An 18,294-nucleotide genomic window follows, 5' to 3' on the forward strand; every position below is an offset into this window, starting at 1 on the left:
CATACTCACAAACCAATCAGCATGCACTGCCCATTCTGAGCCCATAAAAGCTTCAGATCCAGCCACACAGAGAGAGAAACCATGTGACTTCTGGTGGGAGACCACCCTTACGTCCCTGCTCTGCTGAGAGCTATTTTGTTGCTCAATAAAATTCTTCTCCACCCTCCTCACCCATTGATTGTCAGTGTGATCTCATTCTTCTTGGACATGGGACAAGAACTTGGGACCCACTGAATGCAGGTATACTGAAGGCTGTAACAACTGTGGCCTTCTGCCCTCTGCTGGCAGAGGGCAGCCACCCCATGCAACAGGAAGCAGCAGCAGGGCCAAACCAGACCCAGAGCCATGGGCTGGAGCAAGGCAAGGGAAGGGGCTGACAGAGCTGTTAATGGGCTGCCATCCATCAGGCTGCAGATAACAGGACTAAAAGAGCTAATTAGCACACTATAACATCCCCTCTGAGGCTTCAGGGTCGTGGGCACCCCTGCCTGGGCACCACCACATTCCCTTTGTCTGGATGCCAGAGTCCACCGCAAGAGTGGCTTGTGACACTCCTTGTCCCTGCTCTGGCTGCAAGCCCTGCACAGAGCCTGCTACTGTGCTGGCACTCAGAACAGCTGGCCAGACCCCACACTTTCTCGCTCACCCACCCTCTCCTGCCAGGGGCTGAGCACGCAGTCACAGCCACTGCGGGATTTGCACCAGAGTGCAGGCCAGGAATGGCCCAGCAGGCTGAATATATGGGGCATCTTCTGCGGCAAACCTTGGCCTGAGCAAGGCCTGGGCAGGGGCATCACCAGCCAGAGGTCTCTGGCTGGCAAAAGTGGCTGAGAAAAATTCTGCATCAATAATATAGCTGTGGATAGATAAATATATAAGCAAATAAATATATCAATTTTTAATAGTGGCATAAATAAAGCAGCCTCTGCATGTGTCTATTCTGGCTACAAGGCATTGCAAAAGCAAACAAAATATCAACATATACGAGACACACACACATACCACACACTCACATACACACAGGATCTTATCTCAGAATGCCCATTTTACTCTTCACTTCTTCTCTCAAGTAATTTAATATGTTCATCTTGATTCAATGTATGTCTTCTTTTGCAGTGGAGGTCTTAAGAAACAGGTGGTGTTATCTTGGGATAGTTTCCTAACAGGAGCTTGAATGGATCCTACCCAACTCCACCCAACACACACTCCACCCACACCAAGTTTTATTTTATGTAAAATAAAACAAAAAAAAAAACAGGACACTGAGTATGACAACATAAAAGAAAAACATCACTTCTGGAATTATTTATTCTAAGAGTCAGGAGAGTGCAAATAAAGTGTAAATAAACATAAATAAAATATAAATAAATGTAAATGAAGTGCAAAGCTGTTAGTTTTACAGGAGGTTGCTCTTTTCATTCATTCTTGCATTCCCTGCAATGACCCTAAGGAAGGACAGTACTTATGCATGACCCTGAGGACAATAGAACCACTGAAGAGTTTCAAGGTACAAAGTGTCATAATCATATGTGAATTGTAAAATGATCACTCTGGCTTTTATAGAGAGAGTGGATTGGATGGAGCAAGATTGGAACCCCTTTGAAAAGATTTTGGAATACTTTCAGAGAGACAGATAATAGATTAGAGCGCAGTCACGCTCAACAGCCATAATAAAGGTAAAAATGTTATGAATGTATCCACTGGAATAACTTATAAGCACCTCAAACTCAAATATTAAACTTAATGTTGACTTAATTTTCTTTGAGAGTAATTTAGGAGAAATAAAGAGTAAACGATAGATTTCTTGCTTGGAAATTTCTGTTTTTGATAGTGCCATTTACCATAAAGGAAGACAGAAAAGAAAGAGGTTTTTGTTTTGTTTTGTTTTTGTTTTTGTTTTTTGAGAGAGAGGAAGATAGCAAGTTTCTAGGTAAATTTTGGAGAAATTAACTTTAAGGAGCTTGTAAACCATTTTTGTGAGTAGATACCCAGGAAGTTAGTGGCTAAGGAGTTTAGAGTCTGGAATCATTCAAACCTGGGTTTAGATCCTAGATCTATTGATTACCTTTCTGCAATCTTTATGTTTTGGTTTCCTCATCTGTAAACCAAATTAACTAATATTACCCTCTCATAATTATTTTCTTAATTAAATATATAAATACTTATAAAATACAGGTCTAGGGTTATGAAAACCCAAGTTTGGAATTTTCTTGGAACATACAATTAAAGTAGGTACAAAATATAAGCAACTGTATGTAATAAGAGATGGATAAGGGGAAAAAGTAAAGGGCACAGAAGGAGGCATTAATAATGTATAGAATCTGGACTGAAGAAGTGTGAAGCCGTATGCTTGAGAATTATAGTAGAGAGGATTGATAACTACTTAACAAGGGAAGGCAAGAGGCTTTACCTTTAATTCATAAGCTGAGAAACACGGGGGTGAATTTCCATGTTAGGAAAGATGTATCCTTCAAATATATTAAGATTAGCATTAGGAAAGATATAAGCTTTAGTTTTAGTGCTCTACTGTACTCATCATCAGCTTCTTCACAAAAGTGGTGAAAAAACTAAACCAAGAAAGTCCTCTATTTTCTAGACATTTATAAGATTTTTCTTTCTCCCCTCTCCCTCTTGCCTATACTTTGCACATAGGTGGAACGCTGAAATTTCAAATTAATGAGAGTTACCGCTTTATCTTTATATCATCCTATGTTACATAAAATTTCACCAGATCAATTTTACATACATTTCTCCTTCAGTGTCCACTCATTGTGAGTTCTTCAAAGAGAAGAGGAGAATAAATTTGTCCTGGATCTGCTTTGTCTTCACTCCATAAACAATAGGATTTAGAGCAGGAGGGATGGCCACATAGAAGTTGGCAAACAGGATAAGCATGTTTCGAGGGACACTGTGCCCAAAGCGATGAGCAAGGATGGAGAAGAAGGCAGGGGTGTAAAACATGAGGATGACACAGACATGGGAGCCACAGGTGCTGAGGGCTTTTTGGCGGGCACCCTGGGATGAGAGTTGGAACACAGCACAAAGGATGAAGGCATAGGAAACAGCAATAAAGATCACATCTGAGATGACAGTCATAAGAGGTACCGCAAACCCATACCAGATGTTGATGGAGATGTCTGCAGACGAAAGCCGAGCGACACCTATGTGCTCACAGTAGGTGTGTGGGATGGTATGTGTCCTGCAAAAGGGTAACCGTTTTAGCAGAAAAACATCTGGCAGGATGATGGAGAAGCTTCTCACAACAATGCTCAGCATAAGCTTGATGATCACTTGTGGAGTCAGGATGGTGGTATATCTCAAGGGGAAGCAGATGGCCACATAGCGATCAAATGCCATGGCCAGCAGGATGGCTGAGTCCACCACAAACCTGAAGTGGAGGAAGAACATCTGAGTTAGACAACCAGAAAAGGTTATTTCTTGGGAGCCAAGCCAGAAGTTACTGAGCAGTTTGGGCACTGTGGCAGTGGATAAGATGAGGTCTGTGGTGGCCAGCAGAGAGAGGAAAAAAAACATGGGCTCATGAAGGCTGTGCTCAACTTCAATGAGGTAGAGAAGGATGCAATTGCCCACAACAGCCACAACATAGATGACACAAAAGGGAATCCCAATCCACATGTGGAACTTCTCCAGGCCGGGTATTCCAACAAGGATAAAGGAACTGGGGTTATAACAACTCAAGTTATACATGGTCTCTTCAGTCTGGGATCCACTGGTTCTTGAGCCCTGAGGATAAACCAACTGTCAGAATGGGCTGCGAAACCTACAGTTCCACCCCAGTGTTGAACATTGTTGGGGGCTGCAACTGTCACATCCAGTGTAACCACACTGAAGCACCTCCTGTCCCAGGAAGAGCTGACACCTATAAAACTGACCCTTCTCTTGGCCTCAGACCCTTCATTTGCCCCTTCTCTTTGGCATCAGACCCACCTCATTTCCTTAGATATTTACTAATAAATCTATGAAATGGTTTTATTTTTGTAGGTCAGGAATTTCATGATTAAACATAATTAACCATTTTTCTTTTTCAATACAGATTATTAAGGATAGACTCAGGTTTTAAAGACAAGAAAAAACAAGTATAAGGAGAACGAGTAGGGAGACAGGGAAGGGAGAGAGGAATCATAAAAATATTAAAAATATCAAGCTGGATGACAATAAGCTATGAGAAAAGGGGAGCAACTGACTTTTACAGAGCAAATATATTTCAGACAATGGGTCTGATAAACTGAGGAATGTGGATAAAGCAAAAGAAAAAACAATAGAAAGGGAAGAAAAAAGAAAAGGCAGACTCCAACGCTGTGTGTTTTGGTAGAGTTTCGTTTCATAGGGATTGAAATATGGTTCAGAGCGTATGTTTACTGGGATGTTAATATGAGAAAATGTATGTATCAGAAAACACACAGGGACAAGGGAACAACATTACTCTGACTCAAGCTGAGAGCAGTGAGTTCAGAGCATAATTTATGACTTGAAAGTCAATGTCCTAAACTCTGGAGGATCTCTGATGTTAGTAAAGGAGACAACTTTACCTCTCCATGAGTCTGACAATGCCTTCATAACAGAAAACACCAAGAGCAATTAGTCCTAGGCAAAGTCTAGCAGAGCAGATTCATACCTTCTAAAGAGGAAATAAAGAATAATAAATGAAGTTTTACCCCAGTGTTTTCAGTTCTGGCCTGCCAGTGCTTGGACCCCATCTGTGAGAATCTCCAGCTTTGTACTAAACAGAGCCCACTCTTGAAGGTAGCTTTTGCATTGGAAACACCCTTTGAGTTTTAACTTTGCTAGTGGGACCTATTTTATAGGGTACTTTCGAAAAGGAAAGAGAATCAGGGGCATGATACCGGGAACCGCAACATTAGAGAGGCACCCAGGGACATGAGCCATGGTTTGGGTCTTACGTTCCCCAACAAATTTACAAAGTCCTTCAAAAAGCTTTTAAGGAAAGAGTGGATTTTGTGCGCTATCACACCAGCTCTGTATTATGATGTTTGGTGAGGATCTGTAGCCTTCTTCATAAGGAAGAGCGGATCAAGCCAAGTAGGATTTAGTGACATCTACCAAGTTCCTAGTCAAAGCTTTACATAGGTGAGCTTCCCTCCCTTAATTTTTTCACTGACAGTCATTAATTAGCTGAAGTGGGCGTATTATATTTTCCTGGGAGACACGTGACTAGCTCTCACTGCCCAAAGGCAATCCTCTGAATGAAAGTCTGTTCCAAGTTACATCTCCAGGTCTGATTCAGGCTGAACTCCTACTGGCATGCAGCTTATGGGAAGAACATATAGCAGCAGAGTCATAATGAAGTCCTCCCTAAATTGGTGGTCACATGATCTCTTGTGGTCTAAAAAGTAGTAGACTAAAACAAACTATGAAAAAAACAAAACGTCTCTATAATTTGTGCTAATTTGCAGTTCAGCTTCTTGGAGCACTGATTCATTGCCTCCAGACAGGAAGCACATTTCACCAGTGTTACAGGGAATACATTTAAAGGTGAGAAAAATTAGCAACTAATTACTAAAACTACGAAGGAAAGCCAAAAGAAAACATCCAAACTAATGTTTGTTGGTTCAGTCAAATCCTACTCTGATCTCGTTTCTTCTACCCAAGGAGCTCTTTCAGCTTACTGCAGTCGCTCCCTCCCAGGCTCAAGCGATCCTCCCATCTCCGCCTCCCGAGTAGCTGGGGCTACAGATATGTATCACTATGCCTAGAAAATTGTATTTTTTTAGAGACAGGTTCTCACCTTGTTGCCCAGGCTGGTCTCAAACTCCTGAGATGGGGCGATCCACCCACCTCGACCTCCCAAAGTGCTGAGATTAAAGGGATGCACCACAACACCCAGTCCCTCTTTTCTTCTGAGTTCCCTTTTGCACCACTGGTCACATTAGCTGCTCTACACGTGAAATCAATATTCTCTGACCATTATTTATCTCCTTATTCTAGAATCACTGGTGTCATAAAAACCTATTTCTCCCAGGGCCATGTCCTCCAGGACACAACCTCTGTTTGAACATTGATTAAAGTAAAGGCTCTGTTATTTGATAAAATCAAAGAGCCAGTGTAGGGTTTTTCTTCTTGCTAATTGACTGCAGTTTTCTACTTACCAGGCTCTCTTCTCTTTTGGTTCACAGGGTTAGTAGGAAGTATCTATTTAGAAGGATGCAAGTAAAAGCTTTAGGCTGATGAAAATTCTACTAAGGGATAAAATGAAAACATTTATGCATTTTCTCATGTTCCCAGAAGATGATAGGTTATCAGAGCCCCTCTATTTTGTATTCCCACACAAGGGATAGGACTAACCGTATTAACTATTTTCCCTTGAGATGGAATGTACCTTGGGGTTTAGTAGTAGCCTGTGGATATCAGATTCCTAGGGGATTCAGCCTAAGACAAATCAAACTCAGTCAGTTCAGATAGAATTCTCAAAAGCATAAGAAGTTTTCTGTATGTTCAGTATTCCTTAATTAGTGTATTTGTATAAACTTGCACCAATACTATACAAATACAATTGAGATTTCCTGTATACTTAATTTTGGAAGGTAAACCCTCCAATTATTTATTTTTATTTATTTATTAGCCATTCTTGTCACTTAGCATTGCCAAGAAAGTTTCATAAGCAGTTCTTAATTGGCAACACACACACACACACACACACACACACACACACACACTAGCTTTTAGATTGCATTAAATCTTTTTGTCAATATGGAAATATTTGATATGTTTATAATACTGTATATTCATACTATAAATATTTTAAATATCATATATCTTCTCATTAATAAAGCCTTTTTTGATTTCCTCAATAATGGATTAAAATGTTCATATGTTCTTAAAACATACAAATACCTCCCTTTTTTAGAAGCAGAATATGTCAGTGTCCTAAACTCACTATAAAAAATTACCACAAACTTCACAGCTTAAAAGGACACAAATGTATTATGAACTATAGTTTTGTAGTTCAGGGTCTGGCATGAACCTCATTGGACTAAAAGCAAGGTGTATGGAAAACGGCATGTCTTTTGGAAAACACTAGAAGAAAATTTGATTCCTTGCTTTTTCCAGCCTCTAGAAGCTCCTTTCTTTCCTCTTCAAAGCCAGCAATGTTACTTCTATATTTCTGCCATATTTTAAGTCATATTTTCCTCTGACTTCCTCATTCTCACTTCCTCTTCTGCTGGTTTTGTTTTGTTTTGTTTTTTTGTGATGGAGTCTTGCTCTGTCACCCAGGCTGGAGTGCAGTGGTGCGATCTCGGCTCCCTGCAACCTTCACCTCCAGGGTTTAAATGATTCTACTGCCTCAGCCTCCAGAGTAGCTGGGATTACAGGCCTCTTCTGCTTTTAAGAACTCTTATGATTGTATCTGAGCCATCCAATAAACCAGGATAATCTCTGGTTTATCCATTAGTTTAATGTTTATCAATTACTTTCATCTAAATTTCATCTGATGATTCTCTTTTGCCATGTAACCCAACATAATCACAGGTTCTGGGGTTTGGGATGAGAATTTCTACTGGACATTATTCTGCATAGTTTCATCATTTGTAAAATATATTTTCCACACTTATTACTCTAATTTTTTAAATTAAATATTTATTTCAGATACAGGGGGCACATATGCAGGTTTGCTACTTGGTATATTGCACCCAGGTGGGAGTATAGTACCCAATAGGTAGTTTTTCAGCTCATTATCTCCCCCGCTCTCTGCCCCCTCCAGTAGTCCACAGTGTCTATTGTTTCCATATTTATGTCAATGTGTGCTCAGTGCTTGCCTCCCACTTATAAGGAAGAACATGCAGCATTTAGTTTTCTGTTCTTGCATTAATTTGCTTAGTATTATAGCATCCAGTTCATGGTGCTGCAAAGGACATGATATCATCGTTTCTTATGGCTGCATAGCATTCCATATTTTCTTTAATCCACCATTGATAGGCACCTAGGTTGATTCCATGTCTGCTATTATAAATAACACAGCAATGAACATTTGAATGCATGTGTCTTCTTGGTATAATGATCTATTTTCCTTTTGAGTGTATACACAGTAATGGGATTGCTGGGTCCAATGGTAGCTCTGTTTTAAGTTCTTTGAGAAATCTCCAAGCTGCTTTCCACAGTGGCTGAACTAATGTACATTCCCACCAACAGCATACAAATGTTCTCCTTTCTCTGCAGCCTTGCCAGATCTGTTGGGTTTTTTTTTTTCTTTTCTTTTGGACTGTTTAAGAATAGCCATTCAGACGACTATGAGGTGGTATCTCATGGTTTTGATATACATTTCTCTGATAATTAGTGATATTGAGCATTTTTTCACATAGTTTGTTGGCTGCTTGTATGTATTCTTTTGAGGAGTGTCTGTGCATGTCTTTTGCCCATTTTTATTTTGGTTATTTGTTTTTTGCTTGTTGATTTGTTTAAATTTATTATGGATTCTGGATACTAGACCTTTCTCAGATGCATAGTTTGCAAATATTTTTCTCCCATTCTGTAGGTTGCCTGCTTACTGCACTGACAGTTTCTTTTGCTGTGCGGAAGCTCTGTAGGTCCCACTTGTCAATTTTTGTTTTGTTACAATTGTTTTGTGGGACTTAGCCAAAAATTTTTTGCCAAGGCTGATGTCAACAAAGGTATTTCCTTAGTTTTCTTCTAGGATATTTATAGTTTGAGGTCTTACATTTAAATCTTTATCCCCTCTGTTTTTGAGACAGGGTCTTGCTCTGTCACTCAGGCTAGAGTGCAGTGGTGCAATTACAGCTCTCTGCAGCCTCAATCTCCCAGGTTTGAGTGATCCTCCTACCTCAGCCTCCCGAGTGTCTTGGACTACAGGTTCATGATACCAACTCTGACTAATTTTTAAATTTTTTGTAGAGATGGGGTCTCCTTATGTTGCCCAGGCTGGTCTGAAACTCCTGGGCTTAAGCAATCCTCCTGCCTCAGCCTCCCAAAGTGCTGGGATTATAAGCAAGAGTCATGACACCCAGACTGTAATCCATCTCGAATTAATTTTTATATGATAAAAGTTAAGTGTTCAGTTTCATTCTCCTGCACATGGCTAGCCAGTTATCCCAGCACATTACTGAATAAGGAGTTCTTGCTCATTGCTTTTTTTTTTTTTTTTTTGTCAGCCTTTGTTGAAGATCAGATGGTTGTTGGTGTGTGGCTTTATTTCTGAGTTTTCTATTTGGTTCCATTGATCTATGTGTCCATTTTTGTGCCAGTACCATGCTGTTTTGGTTACTGCAGCCTTATAATATAGTTGAAGTCAGATTACATGATGCCTCCAGCTTTATTATGTTTGCTTAGAATTGCTTTGGCTATTCTGTGAAGAAAGATGTTGGTAGTTTGATGGGAATAGCATTGAATCTGTAAATTTCTTCAGGCAGTATGGCAATTTTAATGACATTATTCTTCCAATCCATGAGCATGGAATGTTTTTCCATTTATTTGTGTCATCTCGTGAAATCTGCTGATTTCTTTCAGCAATGTTTTGTAGCTCTCCTTGTAGAGATCTTTCACCTCTTTGCCTAGCTGTATTCCTAGGTATTTTATTTTCTTTGTGGCTATTGTAAATGGGATTGTGTTCTTAATGTGATTCTCAACCTGGATATTCTTGTTGTATAGAAATGCTATCGATTTTTGTACATTGGTTTTGTATCCTGAAATCTTGCTAAAATTATTTGTCAGTTCTAGTAGCCTTTTGGCCAAGTCTTAAGGGTTTCTAAGTATGGAATCACATCATCAGTGAGGAGAGATAATTTGACTTCTTTTCCTATTTGAATTCATTTTATTTCTTTATCTTGTCTGACTTCTTTGGCTAGGACTTCCAGTATCAATGTTAAGTAGGAGTCCTGAAATAGCTATCTTTGTCTTGTTCCAGTTTTCAAAGGAAATGCTTCCAACTTCTGCCCATTCAGTATAATGTTGGCTGTGGGGTTTCCATAGATGGCCCTTATTATTTTGAGGTGTTTCTTTGATGCCAAATCTGTTCAAGGTTTTTATCATGAAAGAATGTTAGACTTTATTGAAATATTTTTCTGCATTTATTTAAATGATCATATAGTTTTTGCTTTTTAATTCTGGAGTGGAGAAAAACTTAGTTTACTCTCCATGTTTGGTTGACAAGCTTGGTCTGCTGGTTGATGATGTTTTGTTTTTTTTGTTTGTTTTGTTTTGTTTTGTTTTTTTGTCAAGTGTAGAGATCTCTCTAGTGAGCATCCACATGGGTAACAACATTTATTAGGAAGAGAACTGATTTTATCCAAATTTGCTTTATCCAAATATCCACTGAGGGGCTCGTTTTATATTCCAGCACAAGACCTACTAAAATGATCACGTCGTTAGCTATAGCTCAGGCTATACCTGGCTATAGTCAGGTAGGTTTACAGTCTTACAACATGCCCTACTAAAATGATGTACCTAACAGTGGCAATTCCCATTGTGGCTTGGGGGTTAAGACTAGCAGAGGTGCAAATAGACAATTTGCCAGTAACGATAATACATTCAGCAGCAGGAGCCACAGCAGTAAAGGCTACAGGCGCCTGAAGATATCCACCCATAATCAAGCTTGGGCAAATCTGAGTGGTGACAAATATACTCTTCTTAACCATACTCCAGTCAGGCTCCTCTGAAATCTTTTCTGAACTGGGCCCTGACTTTTGAACTTTTGTGTTCTTCTCTGCATCATCCAGTTTTATGAAAAATCTTATTGAGTCGGTTTATCAAAAATTCCTCACCCTTGGTCTGAGCATCCTTGATATCTTACCACTCTTGCCTGCCTTCAGCAGAAACTCTGTTAGGTCAGTTTAGCAAAAAATTACCCAACCTCTTAGTAGTTTTTTATCCACTGATCCCCTACCCTGCACCTTTGTTTATTGTGCAGTAAGCCCTCGCTTAATGTTGTTTATAGGTTCTTGGAAACTGCGAGTTTAAGTGAAATGACATCTAAGAAAACCAATTTTCCTTTTTTCATCAATGTTAGAACAAAACGTAGTTGAACAAAATGACATTGAGGACCTGTTGTATGTTGTTTCACTTAACGTCACCATTTCCAAAAACCTATCAGTGATGTTAGGTGGGAACTTACTGTATTTAGAGTTGAGTCCAATCTCTTCTACCCTTTAAATAAAGTCTTTCTTACTGTACATCTTCAGTAAGTGTCATAAATTTTTTTTAACAGTGGTGGTTGCCTCAGACTCCAAACCAGCAAGTATTATCTATTTTTCCCTCATCTTAGTGTTAGGGATCTCACGGGTCATAGTCAACTGTGCACCAGTATCTAAAATGTCCAAGAAGTACAATTTTCTTTTATCTGTTTATTGAACGTTAACCTTGGCATAGAGCCTCTGGTCCCTCCTAGGAACAGAGGAACATCACCTTAAGGCCCAGTTTTGTTTATTTCTGCAAGCTAAGAAATCTGGGCAAAACAGGGCCCTCTAACTCACCCCCAGACCCACTGAGAGAGGCAGGGGAAAAGCACACTAGATGAGTCACAGAGGCTGTCTATAAAGATTTAGACATGTTTTCTGGGCTGGAGGGAGAGATTGGAGAGCTGAGTGGAGCAGTGGTCCAGGTAGATGGCTGTTTTATGGCCAGAACTTCTGGGAACTGTGCAGGGATGGCTGATTTGAGCTCAGCTCAGGCTTCCCACAGGGTTTCTGGCACTGCCCAGAAGGATGCGGTTGCTGCTGCTGCTTGTGTGCTGTTATCAAGGCAGCAGCCGCTGTCAGGGCACTCTAAAGAATGAGGTCTGTAATAAGTCACCCTATACTGTGCTAGTCTTGCTGACTAACTATAGCAACATTACTTCTGGAGGGCATTTAAGTAAGTCTCTAAGGTTTCTTTAGGGCTGCTGGGCAAAGTGATTTCAAGGAGCTCTATACCCCTTTTCTTTCCTTTGAAGTTGCAACAACTTGCTGCACTACAGGGTATTTATCAGGGCCAGAGACCTGAGTAGAGTTACGTGGCTTGCAGAAGCCCACTGCCCATTCCCATTGACAGAGGGCCCTAAGCAGTGGCTAGAGAACTGTTTCACTAGCTTTCTCCAAACCCCTCTGTAACGAACAGACACCCACTAATTTCCACCTCTTTATACTCATGCCTTTATAAAATTTATTCCTTTTTAGAGTAGGTAGAATTTCTGAATTCCTTATCATCAAAGATATGTGGCAAAAGTGATGGGATGTTACTACCATGGTTGTCTTATATTATGTAAGGCCTTCTCACTAAAATAGTCTCCTTCTCCTGTTGGCCTTGAAGAGGCAACAACCATAGTGTGAACTACCTATTGAGAGGTTCATGTAGCAAGACACTTCAGGCAGTCTTCAGGATCAGAGGGCCTAGGTCCTACACGAGCAAGGAACTGAATTCTACTAATAACCTAAGTTAGCTTGGAAATAGATCCTTCCCTACTCTGACCTCCACATGAAAACTCATCCCAGCTGGCACTGTGAGTTCGTTATAGAGAGATCGTGAAGGAGAAAACTCATCTAAGCTGGGTCCAGACTTCTGATCCACAGATACTGTAAGGTAACAAATGTTATCTTACATTTATCTTGCTACTAAATTTGCAATAGCCTATTTTTATGTAGCAAAGAAAGCTAATGCAACTTTTACCTGCATGGATAAAATACTGTACATTAATATAATATTTATTTATAATTGAATTGAAAAATGTTAAGGACTGTGATCCTTTACTCAGATTATTATATTTCTTAAAACAGTTAATTATTTCAAAACTAAATTAATATGCATTCTTAAAATTATTTTTCTCAAGTCAGAGAAAAGAATCCAAGAAAAAAAATAACATATACCACTCTGTGTCAGTGCATATGTTCCATGAAATAGCAGAAGTTATTACAAATATACTATTATTTAATTCTCATAATATCACTGCCAGGTAGGTATTATAAGGGCCACTAGGTGGCTATGTCATCATTATGTAAAATTCCACCTGTTTTCAGAATGCAAGTTTGTAACCATTCAATTGTAATGTTCATCCTCTACACCAAGAGGAGGGAACATTTTCTGCATGTCATCTTCAATAGCATACTTGTCATAAAGTGCTTCCATGTCCTTCTTCCTCATTTATGGCTATATGTATTCAGAATATCAATTTACATTTGATGGCACCTAAAGTTTTTCTTAAAACTCCTGCAGATCAGAATTTCCTGGGCTCTCCCTTCTGTCCCCATCTCCTGGGAAATCGGCTGCTGCCTTCTCCATGGTGGTGTGGTGCAGAAGAGTGAGCACAGGTGCTTAGTAACACAGGCCTGGTATTAATCCTGCCTCTTCTACTCAATAGCTTTGGGACCATCAGGAAAACTCTAACAGTTTATCGACTCCTTCAACCCTTTTATATAAATTTCTCTTTGGCCAGGCACGGTAGCTCACGCCTGTAATCCCAGCACTTTGGGAGGCCGAGGCAGGCAGATCATCTGAGGTCAGGAGTTCGAGACCAGCCTGGCCAACATGGCGAAGCCCCATCTCTACTAAAAATACAAAAAAAAATTAGCCGGGCATGGTGGCACGTGCCTGTAATCCCAGCTACTTGGGAGGCTGAGGCAGGAAAATCGCTTGAACCCAGGAGGCAGAGGTTGCAGTGAGCCGAGATTGTGCCATTGCAGTGAGCTGAGATCGTCCCATTGCACTCCAGCCTGGGCAACAACAGCAAAACTCCATCTCAGAAAAAAAAAAAAAAAATCTCCTTTTTATGATATTTGTACAGATTATCTTGGATAATGTTCATGTGTGTATCTATATTTATACATATTATTATATGTATATAAACCTATATGTATAGATATATGAATGAGTGTGTATACATGTCTATATCAATCTCAAGCCAGGCACTTTCACACTATTCCTTTCTTCAAAGTCCTACAAATCTTGATGTGAATTCTGTACAGTGGCATAACCTGCCCTAATTTATAATGCATACATGATGGTTAATTTTACATGCTAATTTGACTGGTCATAGAGTGCCCGGATTAAACATTATTTCTGGTGGTATTTGTAAGGGTACTTCTGGTTGTATTTGCAAGGGTGTTTCTGAAAAAGATTAGCACCTGAATAACTGGACTCAGTAATGTCTACCTCTCCAAAGCTTGCCCTCCCCCAAGTTGCTGGACATCATCCAATCCATAAAGGATTTGAGTAGGAGAAAGGGTTGAGGAAGAAGATATTTGCTTCTTTTCCTGCCTCAGTGCTTGAGCTGAGACATGTCACCTCATCTTTTTCTGCCTTTGTACTGGCATTTATACCATCAGCTCCCTGGTTCTTAGGGCTTCAGAGCCACACTGACTTATATCACCAGCTTTTGGGTCTCTGGTTTCCAAATGGCAGATAATGGGAAGTCTTAGCCTCTATAATCAAGTAAGCCAATTCCTCATAATAAATATATATCTCTTATTGTTCTGTTTCTCTGGAGAACCCCGACTAATACAATGTATTTCTTTAAGAAAGTTTTGCGTCTTTGCTATCCTAGGTAGTTCTACTACGCATCCTGTGTTTGCAAAAAGACTTAAAAAAAAAAAAAAAAAGAGGGACCGGGCGCGGTGGCTCACGCTTGTAATCCCAGCACTTTGGGAGGCCGAGGTGGGCAGATCACGAGGTCAGGAGATCGAGGCCATCCTGGCTAACATGGTGAAACCCCGTCTCTACTAAAAAATACAAAAAATTAGCCAGGCGTGGTGGCGGGCACCTGTAGTCCCAGCTACTCGGGCAGCTGAGGCAGGAGAATGGCGTGAACCCGGAAGGCAGAGCTTGCAGTGAGCCGAGATTGCACCACTGCGCTCTAGCCTGGGTGACAGAGCGAGACTCCGTCTCAAAAAAAAAAAAAAAAAAAAAGAAAAGAACCTAGGATGGTAAATGCAATGGTAGACTCAAGTGTTTCATTACGAGAAAAAGATCTGAACATCATAAGGTCGTCTCTTATCAAGGACAGCTGAGCCTAGACATGACCTTCTTTACTGGACATATGGAAACTCATATTATCTGCAGCAAGATTTTGGAAACTGAAGAATGAGATTTCAGTAGAGCCAACTATTGTTTTATTGAAGCAAAAAGAAAACAAAACAAAAACAAAAAATTGTTTCCCAAGACATTGAAATGGCTGACATCTTTTCAGTAATAATCAGAACAATATTTATTTTTATATTTAAAATTCATAGAAAAGTGCCTTACATTTAATAAAAGCTTGTTTCTCAAAGTGATCAGAGGAATTAGATACAGTCTTGAACACCAATATTAATTTGAGGAAAATACACCAAAATACATTAAGTAAATTATTTAAGATCATAGAGCTTGTAAATGAAAAGATAAAATTTTACCTCAGCAACTCTGAGCATTAAAAATCCACTATTAGCAAATAAATTACTATGGACTTCTTGCTTTAATTTTGTGATGAATATGAGGTGTCACTGGTAAACCAACACATTCTGAAGGATACATTATTAGTGACAGATTCTTAAGTACTTTGCTAGATAAGGTGGATATGAGTTGACAAGTTTCTCTTTCTTCAATCTTTTAAGGGGCAGAGGAAATGAGGAAGAAAAGAGATTGCAAAGGAATTACAGCAATACTGTTCTTTCTATAGGAGGGATTAGATATGTTTCCCTTGCAAATAAAAAAATAATAATAATGTTTACTACTAGTGAAACCAAGATATTAGGAATAATAATGCATAAGCATCTCTTGCAAGAGAAAGGGTAAGATTGTTATGAGTGAAATCGTGACTTCCTCAAATTTATATGTTGGAGTTTTTATTCCCAATACCTTCGAATATTACCTTATTTGGAAATAAGGTCTTTGTAGAGAATATAATGTTAAAATGATTTCATTAAGGCATTAGCGGTGGGCCCTGAGCCAGTATGACTGGTGTCTTAATAAAAAGGGAAAACTTGGGCACAGAGATGTACATAAAGACAACGAGAGGAGTCATAGGCAGAAGATGCCGTCTACAAGCCAAGGAGAGAGGCATGAAACAGAGCCCTTCCTTGCAGACCTCAGAAAGAACCAACTCTGCTGGAATCTAGATTTGGGATTTCCAGCCCACGGTACGGCAATACAATTACAGTTGAAATCAGCAGTCTATGATGCTTTGTTATGGAAGCCCTAGCGAATGAATACAAAGACGTTCTAAGTAAAAGAAGGGGAAAGAAAGGAAGAGATGGTCTCAGTAGAGATGAACTCAGGTGCAGAATCTGTCTCAGCACAAGGGCTACTATGCAGAAGTGGGTAAGGGAATGAGAACGCTCAGGAGCTCGGTGGGCACACAGTCATGGGGACTAGGCAGTTCCAAGGATTGAAATACGGATAAGCAGGTTGAGAAAAGCGACATCCAGAGAACTTGTAGATGAGTGCTCCATGGTTTGTGACATTGAAAAATGAGACAATGCCTGCCTCATAGTCTAGGAAAACTCCAATACGACAGGGAGGCACAGCCATAAAGAGAGTCAAAACCTTGGGATCAGAAGAGGAGGAGTCCTCAAAAGCATTATATTCACATGTATTCTGTAATCCTATAACCCAGTAGCCATATTGAGGTCTGTATTTGGAGTAAACTTTTGAATAATTTACACTTGGATCAAAAGCAAACCCAGAGCTCTTCCTTTTATTCAGACTACTTATTTTACTGTGTACACCCAGGATCCAGGCAGTCTTTCCAGACACATCTACTTCCCAGTAATATTTCCCTGAAGAGAAATATTGGCAGCCGAAGACACCAAAAGCAGAAAAATCACATGGATTTGAATTCTTAAACGTGCAGGTGCGTACAGTTTTCACTTGTCTCTGATCCGCAGAAACAGCAACATTCGAAGTGGCACTGACTGGATTCAGCATCACGTCCACTGTAGAAAAAATTACAGTCAAGTGAAGGATACGGGATAGGTGTGTCTTATGGCATTGAGAAGAGACATATTGAAAATGAAACTTGTGTCGATATCAAACGGAACTTGTGTTGATAGTCAGAGGTTAGTAGGACACTTAAGAACTACAGGGTGTAAGAATACAAAAATTAGCCAGGCGTGGTGGCACACGCCTGTAATCCCAGCTACTTGGGAGGCTGAGGCAGCAGAATCACTTGAACCCGGGAGGCAGAGGTTGCAGTGAGCCAAGACCGCGCCATTGCACTCCAGCCTGGGCAACAATAGCAAAAATCTGTCTTAAAAAAAAAAAAAAAAAACTACATGGTGTAAGCATGTTTGGGGAGGAACACATGAGACTCAGATTATGAGATCTAATGGTAACCACAATTCTGAAAGGAAGTGATTTGAAAACCCCATACATATCGTCTTACCCCAGTAGTACTGGACATCTGTCAGCTCTGAAACGACAAAAGTTTCAGTGATGTTGTTAGAAGCAAATGAGTAAGTACTGACACTTGTCTCTTCTCCAGAGTAGGGAAAGGAAAGGGGGAATACTGGGATTCTATGCACTGGTGAATGAGAGGATGAATCAGACACCTGGCCATTCCCCCTAAGATAGGACCACATCTACAGCACAGGATTTTCCTCCTTCTCTGGCCCACCTCCTCTCCTATATCCTAACCTAAAAAAACCACCCGCTTCCCTATTGAGCCCTGATACTAAGAAATCCACACTCACAGCCTTCCCCTGAATCCCCTTACCTTTAAGAACTTGCAGCATCCCACTCAGATCTGGCACTCGGAATACACTCTTTAGTTTCTTGGAAACAGATTTTGGCTTCTTCAATGTCCAGCTTTCACTCCTAGTGATAACAAAAATTGATAACCTTTACAACTTTGCCCTATTTCTCTCCATCCAAGATCACTGTCTCTTTCACCTTTCACCATACTTACTGATGCACTTGGACCCTCTTCCCTGAGGACAGCAGAGGGGAGATGCCTGACACTGGAGCTCAGAGAAATGTGCTCATGTCTACCTGTCTGTGTGTAATCTTGGGAAGGTCGTCTCCTCTGTGTAATCTTGGGAAGGTCTTCACTTCAACGATGTTCACTCTCTTACTTTTAAAATGCAATAATTAACCCCATGCTTTCTACCTCTTAAAAATGAATATAAAATTAGATAAAATAATAATGCTTTTTTTTGGCTGGGTGTGGTGGCTCATGCTTGTAGTCCCAGCACTTTGGGAGGCCAAGGCAGGTGGATCACGAGGTCAGGAGATCGAGACCACAGTGAAATGCCATCTCTACTAAAAATACAAAAAATTAGCCGGGCGTGGTGGCAGGCGCCTGTAGTCCCAGCTACTCGGAGAGGCTGAGGCAGGAGAATGGCGTGAACCCGGGAGGCGGAG

At 40.3% G+C, this 18,294-nt stretch overlaps 2 protein-coding genes across 3 annotated transcripts in view; both read right to left on the bottom strand.

Annotated features, from left to right (window-relative positions):
* Positions 1 to 2,766: 2,766 nt before the first annotated feature.
* On the bottom strand, positions 2,767 to 3,708 carry LOC116476245 (olfactory receptor 52H1-like). Its single transcript, XM_032165919.1, has one exon. It carries the CDS (start codon positions 3,706 to 3,708, stop codon positions 2,767 to 2,769), a length of 942 nt encoding a protein of 313 aa, XP_032021810.1.
* Positions 3,709 to 15,051: 11,343 nt separating this feature from the next.
* The window catches only part of TRIM22 (tripartite motif containing 22), a 21,502-nt gene continuing 18,259 nt past the window's right edge, over positions 15,052 to 18,294 (bottom strand). The window contains exons 7-9 of one of the 2 annotated variants that reach the window (XM_032166786.2): positions 17,648 to 17,748; positions 17,318 to 17,344; positions 15,052 to 16,868 (exon numbers count right to left, since the gene is read on the bottom strand). In XM_032166786.2, the coding sequence (XP_032022677.1) occupies positions 16,273 to 16,868; positions 17,318 to 17,344; positions 17,648 to 17,748 (724 nt within the window). In that variant the 3' untranslated portion in view covers positions 15,052 to 16,272. The remainder of the gene's footprint in view (positions 16,869 to 17,317; positions 17,345 to 17,647; positions 17,749 to 18,294) is intronic. The other variant, XM_058446708.1, reaches the window with a different exon arrangement.

The sequence above is a fragment of the Hylobates moloch genome, unplaced genomic scaffold (genome assembly GCF_009828535.3).
Source record: "Hylobates moloch isolate HMO894 unplaced genomic scaffold, HMol_V3 SCAFFOLD_11, whole genome shotgun sequence".
Taxonomy (NCBI): domain Eukaryota; kingdom Metazoa; phylum Chordata; class Mammalia; order Primates; family Hylobatidae; genus Hylobates; species Hylobates moloch.